This window comes from Doryrhamphus excisus, chromosome 3, assembly GCF_030265055.1.
Source record: "Doryrhamphus excisus isolate RoL2022-K1 chromosome 3, RoL_Dexc_1.0, whole genome shotgun sequence".
Lineage (NCBI taxonomy): Eukaryota > Metazoa > Chordata > Actinopteri > Syngnathiformes > Syngnathidae > Doryrhamphus > Doryrhamphus excisus.
The window spans coordinates 11746769-11759867 of NC_080468.1; the positions used below are offsets into that span (position 1 = coordinate 11746769).

General features: G+C 39.1%; 1 protein-coding gene across 1 annotated transcript in view; it reads left to right on the top strand.

The window, feature by feature from the left end:
• LOC131125386 (low-density lipoprotein receptor-related protein 8-like) overlaps positions 1-11828 on the top strand; it is a 68780-nt gene extending 56952 nt beyond the window's left edge. The window contains exons 11-18 of the mRNA XM_058066887.1: positions 200-427; positions 1436-1554; positions 1781-1920; positions 3233-3374; positions 3904-4056; positions 5385-5672; positions 7048-7116; positions 9426-11828. Of these exons, the coding sequence (XP_057922870.1) occupies positions 200-427; positions 1436-1554; positions 1781-1920; positions 3233-3374; positions 3904-4056; positions 5385-5672; positions 7048-7116; positions 9426-9769 (1483 nt within the window). The 3' untranslated portion in view covers positions 9770-11828. The remainder of the gene's footprint in view (positions 1-199; positions 428-1435; positions 1555-1780; positions 1921-3232; positions 3375-3903; positions 4057-5384; positions 5673-7047; positions 7117-9425) is intronic.
• Positions 11829-13099: the final 1271 nt, after the last annotated feature.

Consider the following 13099-nt stretch of genomic DNA (forward strand, 5'->3'; position numbering starts at 1 on the left):
TTTTTCTTGTTTTAAAAATAAAATTAATGTATTCATGGATATTTTGTCCATTTTATTTAGCAAAGTGATGCAGTGCAAGTTATACACCACTGAAAGCTATGACTGCAGTAATAAGCATATTATATAATACAGTATTTTTACACTACAATGTGCTGATTTCCTTTTTTATTTCTTCCCCCTCCCCCCTCAATCTTATCAGTGCCTTCATCCACGAAGCGAGTGACCCGTCTCAGCAGGTACAACTGGTGGATTCGTCTCTGCAAACCCCGGTGGGTCTTGCTCTGGACTGGCTGCAGCACAACCTTTACTGGGCCGATTCGGGCGACAAATCCATCTCGGTAGCCTCGGTGGACGGCACCAAGAGACGCGTCCTCATCAACACTGACCTGAGCGAGCCCAGAGCTATCGCGCTGGATCCACATCACGGGTGAGGTGCATGTGTCATGTGTGTAGGAAAGCAAAGGATTCATCCTATTGTGTGACCTTCAATACTAAATACAAGTCAGTAGTGTATGTGATATATAACGTGTAACTGTATTATTCTGCTTGCATATCCTTCCGCCGCGTGCATGTGACTAGTTCATAACTATCCATCTATCTTATCTATTTTTTTACAGAGGAAATGGGAATTTTATTGTGACAATAGTCTATTAACATCATTGCTTCATTTAGACATCACATTCAAATCCCAATCTTTTTGTTGAGTGCTAATAAAGATGCCCAAGCAGCACTTATTATTTCTTTATTATAAAACACTTATTGCTATTTTGTGCATTTTCACAAAATCCCAGGGCCTGAATTAGAATTAAACTCTCTTTTTTCCAGTTTCATGTACTGGTCAGATTGAACATGAAACTGAAAAAAATCTGCAGTAATTTAATAAAAAACAACGTATTAATAGAAAAAAAATTGTAATCTAACAAGAAAGCATGTCTTATTTTTTTCATGAATAAAGTCTTAATACTTTGAGGAAAAATAATTTCATTTTAAATGAATAAAGTTGAAATATTAAAGAAAGAAATCTTGAAATGTTTATAGTTAAACTTAAAATAAAATAATATATGTATTATATATAATAAATATAATAATATAATATATATAATATAAATATATTATGATATATATTTATAATATATATAATAATAAAATATGATGGGAATCGAGTCATAAAATTATGAGAAATTTACATTTACATGAAGAAAGTTTATATAACAATTTTACGAAAAAAGTCAAAATCTGAAATGAAGAAAATCATATTTTAACGAGAAAAAGTCACAATTTTAATAAATAACAATTTTATCAGAACAATATAATAATTATTATTATTTAAGCACTTATTATTTCTTTATTATAAAACACTTATTGCTATTTTGTGCATTTTCACAAAATCCCAGGGTCTGTGTAAGTAATTAGAATGAATCTCTCTTTTTTCCAGTTTCATGTACTGGTCAGACTGGGGAACAAGAGCCAAGATAGAGAAGTCCGGGATGAATGGAGTGGACCGGCAGGTGCTTGTTGCTGATAACATTGAATGGCCCAATGGCATCACACTGGGTGAGAGCAGAACGGCTGTTCATCATACAGCGTTGTTAAATGTGATGGATGATGGCGATTCAAGTGGAGTTTCACTTTTTGCTTTGGAATTTTGTACTTATTGATGAACACGGTAGAAGTTGCAGTCATCTAATCAAGATAATCTCGTCTTTAAACATAATCAATGATGGGATTTGTTGGTGCCTGGTGGCAAGACAATCAATTATACCTATGTTTGTTTTCTCAGATGTGGCCAACCGCCGTCTATACTGGGTGGACTCCAAGCTGCACCTCATAGCCAGCGTGGACCTGAAAGGAGCTCATCGTAGAACACACATGGCCAGTGCGGAGACGCTGGGGCACCCCTACGCTCTGGCTGTGTTTGAGGTTTGTGTGTGTCTCATTCAGAATTGATGAATTGATGGCAGGCCGGAAAGCAGGGGTGGCAAAAGAGCAGTCGTGGGGCCGTTTGCGGCTTGCAGCACATTGCAAAAATATAATTTAACAAGAAAACCAAAAAATAAAGCAGTAATTTTGCAAGAATATTGCAATATTATCAGGAAAAATAGCATATTGTAGTACATTCATTCATTTTCTACCGAGAGGCGGGGTACACCCGGCACATATAGACAAACAACCATTCACACTCACATTCATACCTATGGACAATTTGGAGTTGCCAATTAACCTTGTGCTTCATTTACAGTACATTCAGGAACAGATTGTATTTTCCAACACCGCCACCACGGCAGCGGCATTGTGTAATGATGCCCTAATGATGACAAACAGATTGGACAATAAATCAGAATGACATGCACAAGAAGAAACATCAGTACTTTAAATAGAGCCACTTGGAGAACAATGAAAGGCCTGCAGTGAGGTTCTTTAATATACTTTTAGTTCTGACAAAACTGCATTTTACACTCAAAAGGTAGAGGAAATGTACATTACATTTACCAATACAAGTTAATAATACCAGTTGGTTGTTAATAATAAGATACATAATGCATTACTGCCAGAAGAGCGACTCATTGGGCGATGCCTTATGGGAAGACTTTTTTTCATTTTATACTTGTATTGATACACGTTTGCATATTTCTGTTGGATTGTTAAGTTGCTGTGTGATGAATTTAGTGTTTTTGTCAGTAAGATGACACCATGAGTCAGACTTATGTGGTTATGTGTTTCATTTTATACTTGTATTGATACATGTTTGCATATTTTCGTTGGGTTGTTAAGTTGCTGTGTGATGAATTTAGTGTTTTTCTCTGTAAGATGACACCATGAGTCAGACTTATGTGGTTATGTATTTCATTTTATACTTGTATTGATACATGTTTGCATATTTTTGTTGGATTGTTAAGTTGCCGTGTGATGAATTTAGTGTTTTTCTCAGTAAGATGACACCATGAGTCAGACTTATGTGGTTATGTGTTTCATTTTATACTTGTATTGATACATGTTTGCATATTTTTGTTGGGTTGCTAAGTTGCTGTGTGATGAATTTAGTGTTTTTCTCACTTACTCGCAGAAGGAACAGTATTTAAACAATCAGTAGTAGTTCTGAACTCAAAGAGATGTCACAAGATTAGAATTTAGCCACAAATTTTAAGAAAAAATTACCGGAATTTACTGTAATATCGCATCCAATTTCTACTAGTAACAACAAAGTGTTTGTGCTACAAACATTCCCCTGCAGGATCGTATCTACTGGACAGACCGAGACAAGGCGTCAGTCTTCATGGCCAACAGACTGACAGGTCAGGACGTTCACACCTTGGCTGAAAACCTCAATGACCCCCACGACATTGTGGTCTTCCACCAGCTCCGACAGCCGCAAGGTGCGTGGGCATTATGGCTGCTTGAGTGGTATAGGCGCTCCCATTCTCACAGCATTAGCACATAGCACCTTCCGACACTGAGATTGTGTGAGATGAACCACATCTGTGTGACCACTGTGTGGGATTGTGTTACCCCGGGCACGTACATAAATGATGAGGTGAGGTTTGGGGAATGTGGCGTACTCATCAAAGCACTAAGCAGTCCTTTACTGTCTCCAAACTTGCTGCAAACCTGATTTCCCTCAGAGGATGATGTAAAATTGATTAATCATGACTCTGATGGCTTTGCATTTTTATGTGTTGCTTTCCAATCGGCTTATTTTATTATATGTGTGCCTTCCGTTGCATGATGTGTTCCTATTTATATGCTAATCCATCTTGTCATTTCATTTCTATACACAAACATAAGCACAGCCCATCACATTTCAGCTCCCATTTTTTTTATACATCATCATAGTCATATGTACATCTTGGGTATAACTTAGTAGTCAGTGTACTTCAGTGTAACGTGGTCCATTTCCTCCTGCAGGTCCTGACAGTTGTAATCTCGGCAGCGTGGCCAATGGAGGCTGCGAGTATTTATGTCTTAAAGCTCCACAGATTACAGAGCACTCTCCTAAATACACCTGCGCCTGCCCCGATGGACAAGACCTTGGTCCTGATATGAGGGGCTGTGTGCCAGGTGAGGCTGCTTTGGTCTATAAAATGTAATCAATGGGATCTTAAAGGGATTTGTTGAGAACATCCGCACTGTGATGGAAAGTATACACTCTCACACTAGAGTGTCCAAAGTCCAGCTCATAATGAAAAATATTTCTATATTCTACTACTCTTCTGCACGCTGTGTGCATATTTCCAACCCCGCCTACCCCCAATGAGTCATGCCGTTGTTCTATGGAACTAACATGCCAAGGTGTTGAAACCAATACACAGAATGAACTCTCAAGACAAAGAAAAACAAACAAAAAACAGACAAAGAAAATAGACTTGCACTCACATGGCGATATATCGCAAATATAATTTGCAAATTCATTTTCATATTTATTATGTGATTAAATTCATTGATTGTCATCCCAGTGCCTGTATATAATATAATTGTTTATATATATAATATATAAACATTTGTAAAATTAGGTTGGGGTTAAGTTATTATTATGAGATTATGAGAGTAACTTCCAAATATAATGATAATAATAATGTGGGAGTATAAAATGTGTGTGTCAAGGGAGTATAAATGTATAAAATGTGTATAAAATGTGTGTGTGTGAATAATGTGTAATAATAATAATATTACGAGGAGAAAATGTACAAACAGAAAGTTGACACAAAAATAAAATTAAAAAAAGGTTAAAATTTAGGAGAATAATCTGGTAATATTTTGAGAAAAATGTTCATTTTAGTAGCATAAATATTGAAATATTTAAAAAAGCTGTGATACCGTATTATGAGACAAACAAAATGAATGTACAAGCGGAAAGTTGACACAAAAATAAAATAATTTTCCAAGAATAAAGTCAAAATATTGAGAGAAAAAAAATATTCTAATGAGAGGAAAAAATGAGAATATTCTGGTAATATTTTGAGAAAAATGTCATTTTAGTAGCATAAATATTGAAATATTAAAAAAGTTGTGATACTGTATTATGAGACAAACAAAATGAAATAAAGCTGATACTTTTTACAAAATTAATTTGGGGGGTAAAAAGTTTATCTAAAAGTTAATATTATGAGAATAAAGTCAGAATATTATTGTAATAAAATGATAATATTACTAGAAGACAATTTTGATTATGTAAATGGAAATTTGGGGGGAAAAATGCAAAAATGGTGATCAAAAATAGCAAATAAACAATATTTATACTATTTATACAAATAATAGACTTAATAAATAGTAGACATGTTTGCAATCATAATATTAACAGTCTATTTATGATTTTAAACATTGAAGCTATAGAGTTAAGCATCCTCAAATATATATTTGTTTACATTTTCGCTTTCCTTTGCGGGCAGCAGAACCTCGAAACGACATGCCTCCAACATCCTCACCAGCTCCGCCTTCACCTGCTACCGCGGCAGCTGCTCCCAAAGACTTCCTCCCGCCTTCGGAGGGAGCCTCGCAGGCGGACGCCACGCCTCTTTTGACCACATCGCCTCTTGACACCCTCGAGCCCCACACGTCCCTCAGCACCCTGAAGGCGGTGTCATCGCAGGAATCCAAGGCGCTGGGGTCTCACTCCACCGCCACTGTGACTGTGGAGTCCACCACGCCTGGGGGGGACAGCAGCGTGTCACAACACTGTAAGCTAGCTAACAACTTTGTTACTGAGTTGATGTGTAATGTCATTTTTATTGAAAATGTTGATTGGAAATCAAGTCCAGGTCGAGGAGGGGGAGTAGCGAGCCTTTTTATTTTGGGATGTCTGTAAAATAGCTAATCAGGCCTTTTGGGGCAATTTTTTTACCTCCGTAAAAAGCATGAGTGAGTTTTTTTGTGGAATAATTTGTAGTCCATCAAACATGAACTGAACTACAACATCAATTGTGAGCCAGTAGGCCTGAATGGAGCCTTCCGATGGAAGCGATGGATGGATGGATGGATGGATGGATGGATGGATGGATGGGTGGGTGGATGGATAGATGGATGGTTGATAGATGGATGGGTGGATGGATGGATGGGTGGGTGGATGGATGGTTGATAGATGGGTGGGTGGATGGATGGTTGATAGATGGGTGGGTGGATGGATGGTTGATAGATGGGTGGGTGGATGGATGGGTGGATGGGTGGATGGATAGATGATGGTTGATAGATGGATGGGTGGATGGATGGTTGGGTGGATGGGTGGATGGATGGATGGGTGGGTGGATGGATGGTTGATAGATGGGTGGGTGGGTGGATGGACGGATGGATGGGTGGATGGATGGTTGATAGATGGGTGGGTGGATGGATGGGTGGATGGATGGATGGTTGATAGATGGGTGGGTGGATGGATGGATGGGTGGATGGATAGATGATGGTTGATAGATGGATGGGTGGATGGATGGTTGGGTGGATGGGTGGATGGATGGATGGGTGGGTGGATGGTTGATAGATGGGTGGGTGGATGGGTGGATGGATGGATGGGTAGATGGATGGATGGGTGGGTTGGTGGGTGGGTCTTGGATGGATGGATGGATGGATGATTTAAATAATTTTGAATAAATAATAATCATTTTATTCAGTATTATTATATCATTATATTATGATTATTATATAATTCAGTAATTCAATAACAACATTCAGCTCCATGCACAATGTGTGGCCTTGTCTGCCGTGCAGTAGATAAGTGTATGTATGAATTAAAATGTGTGTGTGTGTGTGTGTGTGACATTGTACCTTAATGTAGTCTGGATAGAGGAACCTTCAAAGGGAGTATCAAAGTCACAATGGCCACTTGAGAATTCCGCATGAGGCTCCTAATTCCTAATGTACATTTATTCTCCTTTTTCACCTCTTTGTAAAAATGCAGTTTGTTTTATCGTCCTTCCGCTTCCAGAAGCACTCCTCCCGCTTCTCTTTCTTATCGCTCATTTTTTCCCCACGCACATTTTCATTCCTTAATTACCCTTCCTCATCATTTTTACTCCCATCCTATCTCCTTCTAATGCTTCTGTCTTCTTTCCTTTCCTCTTCCAGCTGGAGGTGAGCATTTCATCCTGGGTGAGAATCTGACAGTGGCTGTTTTAGGAGTGGTCATCCCTATTGGTGAGTCGCATTAGTCTTCTTATGTGTGTCTGCCATTGGCTGTGGCTGATATGCACGATCGGAGATGTCTGGTCCTAAGGTCCGCTTCTCTGCGGTTCCTCAGGAGTCATAGTCTGTGTGTCTGACATCTCTGCATTATTCACATCACATTGTGTTATGCTTGGGTTTGTTTTTTTTTTTATGCAGCTGTCGCTGCATAGCGACAGTATCTCTGTACTACTGTCTATGGTGCGTTTAAGAAGGGTTGGCTCACACACAATGCCAAAGGAAATGAAATGGTCTTAAATTGTTTCAAATTCATTGACTTTTTTTGATTGAACATTTTTCTGAAACACTCTCAACATGGGTGTACAGAGCAGATTATACTTGGGAAATGTACTAATTTATTATTATATAATTTATTTTTATTTTATTACATATTTAAAAAATAAACTGTATTTTATTATTATTAATATTTTATTAAATATTTTTAAATAATAGTATATAATTTTTAAATAATATATTAATAAGAATTATTTGAATTTTACATAATATAATATTTTAAAAACTGGTCAAGGAGAGACAGGTGAAAGTCTCAAAAATGAAACCACTACACTGCACCAAAGAGCTTCCCATGTTAAAAGATATCATCTTAATTCTTCATAATGAGTCCAATTTCATTTCATTTGATGAAAGAGAAGAAAAGACTACTTATCCTTCCTCCCATCTATTCTTCAACATTCTGCAGTGTTGGAGAGCTGAGTTTTGTTATGCAATCCAAATATTTATCAACTAAAAAGTTGATGTATGCAATTATTATACAATTGTGTGAAGGAGTGTTTGCCCCCTGATGTCATATTTTTTTGCATGTTTGTCACACTTAAATGTTTCAGATCATCAATTTTTTTTTAATATTAGTCAATGAGAACATAAAATGCAGTTTATAAATGTAACTTTTTATTATTAAGGATGAAAAAAAATCCATACCTTGGGCCACCCTTAGCAGCAACAACTGCAATCAAGCCGTTTGTGATAACTTGCAATGAGTCTCTTACATCTTTGCAGAATTGGAGGCTTTTCCAGCATGAAGTACCTTTTTAAGGTCATGCCACAGCATCTCAATAGGATTCAGGTCAGGACTTGGACTAGGCCACTCCAAAGTCTGAAGTTTTGGTTTTTGGTGGACTTGCTGGTGTGTTTTGGATCATTGTCCTGCTGAAGAACCCAAGTTGGTTTCAGCTTGAGGTCACCAACAGATGGCTGGACATTCTCCTTCAGACAGCAGAATTCATGGTTCCGTTTATCCCAACAAGTCTTCGAGGTCCCGAAGCAGCAAAAAAGCCCCAGACCATCACACTACCACCACCATATTTTACTGTTGGTATGATGTTCTTTTAATGAAATGCAGCATTATGCCATGCAGGCCATTTTTGCCTAGTATCTTTCTTACAGAAGAGTCATTTGGTTTTTCTTCAGCCATTCAGAGGTGGACTTGCTGGTGTGTTTTGGATCATTGTCCTGCTGAAGAACCCAAGTTGGTTTCAGCTTCAGGTCACCAAAAGATTCATTCTCCTTTAGCAGAATTCATCACAGCAAGTCTCCCAAGTCCTGAAACAGCAAAACAACCCTAGACCATCACACTACCACCACCATATTTTACTGTTGGTATCATGGTGTTTTTTTTTTAAATGTGGCACACCTTCCTAAAAGTTTAACTTTTGTCTCGTCGGACTACAGAGTTTTTTGAGGATCATCTAGATGTTTTCTGTGGTTTTGGTTTTGGAACTTTTCCATCCAAGCCGTTTTTGAGCTTTGTGTTTCTTATGGTGGAGTCATGAACACTGACCTTAACTGAGGCACGTGAGTGCAGTTCTTTGGATGTTGTTGTGGGGTCTTTTGTGACCTCTTGGATGAGTCGTCGCTGCGCTCTTAGGGTCATTTTGGTTGGGAAGGTTCACCACTGCTCCATGTTTTTGCCATTTGTGGATAACGGCTCTCATGGGCCACGTTGGTTCAAGGTCATTTAAAAACTGCGTTTTGTGTTCAGTTGTGTTGTCATTGGCTGATGATTTAAAACATTTTAGTGTGACAAAAATGGAAAAAATAATAAAACAAGAAGGAGGCAAACACCTTTTCACACTCTTGTATATAAAGCAATGCAACCTTGACTTGACTTTTGGCGACCCCTCCCACGCACGACCTCTCCATCACGCCCCCCGCATGCCAGTCGGGCTCCTCATTGTGTGTCATTTCATGCCATGGGCTCGTTATGCCTCATTAACGCTCCCCCCTCCCTCCCTCCCCCGCGGCTGTGTGTTAAACGCATGCAGTTCCTATCGTTGCCACAGTGGTTTTCGGCCTGGTCTGCGCCGGGGTCTACCTGGTGTGGCGGAACTGGAGACGCAACTCCACCAAGAGCATGAACTTCGACAATCCCGTCTACCGTAAAACCACCGGCGAGGGCGAGGAGGACGAGATCCACATCGGTCGGACTGACGCCATCGGGCACCACGCGCACCACCACCACCCGTACCCGCAAGCCGTCGGTATGGGAGTCGTCGGCGCTGGGGGTGGAACCTGCCCGCAGTTCATCACCTTGCCTCTCGGGGGCAGCATGCCTGATCCGGGGACTCACTGGTACACGGAGCAGCCGATGCTCGCCGCTGCAAAGTGAAGCAACAGGAAGAAGGAAAGATGGCCGCCCCCAGGCACACGCACACATGATGACGACATATCATCAAATATTATCCATACTGGTTTTCCTAACTGGATGAATTTGGATCTATTTTTCTCCGATGAATCATCCGATCTTATGCATTCATGGAGCGTGTGTGCGCCACATATTTTGTAACAAATCCGATGAGTGTTACGTTCTTTGTTACGTTGTGTGACATTGATGGGACAATCTGTACAGATTCACCACAGAATCGGTCGATATGTAAAAAAAAAAATGGCGCCTTTTTGTGTTTTTTTTCGTTGTTACTTCAGCGATTCATTTCTGCCACTTATCCTCACGAGGGTCGTGGGGGGGGGGTGCTGGAGCCTATCCCACCCTGGACTGGTTGCCAGCCTATCACAGGGGCACATATAGACAAACAACCATTCACACTCACATTCACTAACCTAGCGTGTTTTTGGAATGTGGTAGGAAACCGGAGTACCCGGATAAAACCCACGCAAACACAGGGAGAACATGCGGAACACTCCACACAGAGATGGCCAAAGGTGGAATTGAACTCGGGTCTCCTAGCTGTGAGGCCTGTGCACTAACCACTCATCTGCTGTGCAGCCGTTTTCTCATATTATGTTGACAATATTTCATAATAGCAGTGTAAACATGACTATAGGGTTGTTATGTCATGTCTAGAGGGCTCAAATTTTGTATAAAACCACATTTAAAAGGCTGTAGACAGGTTTTCTAAGCCCCCAAAATACAAAAATATTGTATTTATAAATAAGGAATTGTCTGAAATTCACTTACCACGGTCAGATCAGGAACCAATAAATGATAAACGAGGGATTACTGTATTGAAAAAGATGGGCTTTTGTAACAAATCCGATGAGTGTTACGTTTCTTTGTTACGTTGTGTGACATTGTGGAGCCGCGTTGATGGGACAATCTGTACAGATTCACCACAGAATCGGTCGATATGTTTTAAAAAAAAAAAGGCGCCTTTTTTGTGTTTTTTTTCGTTGTTACTTCAGCAATTCATTTCTGCTGCTTCCTCGCCGCCGGTCCAGACCTCGACCTTTCAACACTCGGAAAAGTGACGATACTGCACGGAGCAGAAAGAAGCCCCCCCCCCCTTACACAATTCCCTCTTCACTGTGACTTTTAAATGGTACAAAGTGTGAAAGCAGCAATACATCACAATGAGAGTATTCTATTGATGCTGTTTTTCTAGTCGAGAGGAAGCGATGTGCTCGCCACCGCCAAATATAAACAAGCATGATTAATTGCATCACAATGCAGTCACTGTTACACACACACATGTTTGAGCCCCCAGCAGGTGGCTGCAGATATCACAAAACCACCCCTGACAGCTCAAATGTGTATGTGTGTGTTTATGTGTGTGTTCGCTATTACGCACGTGACTGCCGATATATTCATCCCACAGCCATATTTGAACAGTTTTTAATGCTCTCTGTTGCACAACCCTCTCAGAATGCCTTGTGTGTGTGTGTGTGTGTGTGTGTCGCATGGATGGAGTGACGAGGGTGTTTTTTTGACTCATTGATGTGTAAATATGTTTTCATAAGGTTTTTTGATAATGTACGATAGCCTACAGCGATGTAAAACGGACCATGTATATAAGATTTTAGATAAATTGATGACAGGTATATTAATTTATTTGTACAAAGAGAGCATTGCATTTCCTGCTTGTAAGAAAATCCAAATTATTCACCAAAAAGCCGTCTGTGTTATTTCTTATTGTGCATCATTTTGCGTTTTTTTTCTATGTTAATTCATATTAAAAAATACTGTGCCCCACTCCCCCTCCAAAAAAAAACACTTTTTTGACATTTCACATACCTTGGCGTTAATGTTTTAAAAAAAAATAATAATAATGTTTGTGCCTTGGTTTGTTTGATTTTGGTTGTTGTCATGAGAACACTGGCTACTTGCAAAGACTAACTTTATTGAAACCAAACTGGTTCCACTTCTGTGATGTATTACTTTTGAATATCTCTATATATTGATACATAAAGTTGGACTGAAAGTTTTCATAATGTGTGCGCTTTTATTTCAATGCAGATAAAATACTTTTCACATGTCTCTAACCTTGTGCATTTGGGCCGGAAATGGTCCACAGGTTGCATTATTTTTGCACACCCTTGTTCTCAAAAAAAAAAAAAAAAAATTGAAATTTTCAAAATTTGTTGAAATTTTTCAACTTAATTCAAAGAAACAAGTACGTTTGAACTTGAAAAACAAATGTTATAACATGAGGTTGGGTAAAAATGTATAATGGAGTTCATACTATAAGTACACTTATTTAAATGTCTTGTTTTTTCATATTATGTCGAAAATATTTCATAATAGCAGTGTAAACGTGACTATAGGGTTGTTATGTCATGTCTAGAAGGCTCTAATATTGTATAAACCCACATTTAAAAGGCTGTAGACAGGTTTTTCTAAGCCCCAACTACAAAAATATTCATTCATTCATTCATTCATTCATTTTCTACCACTTATCCTCACGAGTGTCATGGGGGGTGCTGGAGCCTATCCCAGCTGTCTTCGGACGAGACAGGGGTACACCCTGGACTGGTGGCCAGCCAATCACAGAGCACATATAAACAAACAACCATTCACACTCACATTCACTAACCTAGCGTGTTTTTGGAATGTGGAAGGAAACCGGAGTACCCGGAGAAAACCCACGCATGCACGGGGAGAACATGCAAACTCCACACAGAGATAGCCGAAGGTGGAATTGAACTCGGGTCTCCTAGCTGTGAGGCCTGTGTGCTAACCACTCATATGCTGTGCAGCCGTTTTCTCATATTATGTCGAAAATATTTCATTAAAGCAGTGTAAACATGACTATAGGGTTGTTATGTCATGTCTAGAGGGCTCTAATTTTGTATAAAACCACATTTAAAAGGCTGTAGACAGGTTTTCTAAGCCCCAAAAATACAAAAATATTGTATTTATAAATAAGGAATCGTACCTGTCTGAAATTCACTTACCACGGTCGGATCAGGAACCAATGAACAATAAACGAGGGATTACTGTATTGAAAAAGATTCGTTATCTTCAATTTGTTGGATTCAAGGTGCAGCCAACCAAAATCTTTTTTTAATGTCAGTGCTGCATTTCATCATAACATCATGTAACATTATTAACATTTCATTTCACTCTATTGCTGCATTCAGGAGATAAACGCCGGAAAAAAGATTTAGCACCAAAAATCATCGCTATTATGTTGCCGGGTTAACATTAATAATCCCGCCCACAAAGTGATAAAACCACCTATAAGAGGGCCATTCATCTATTCAT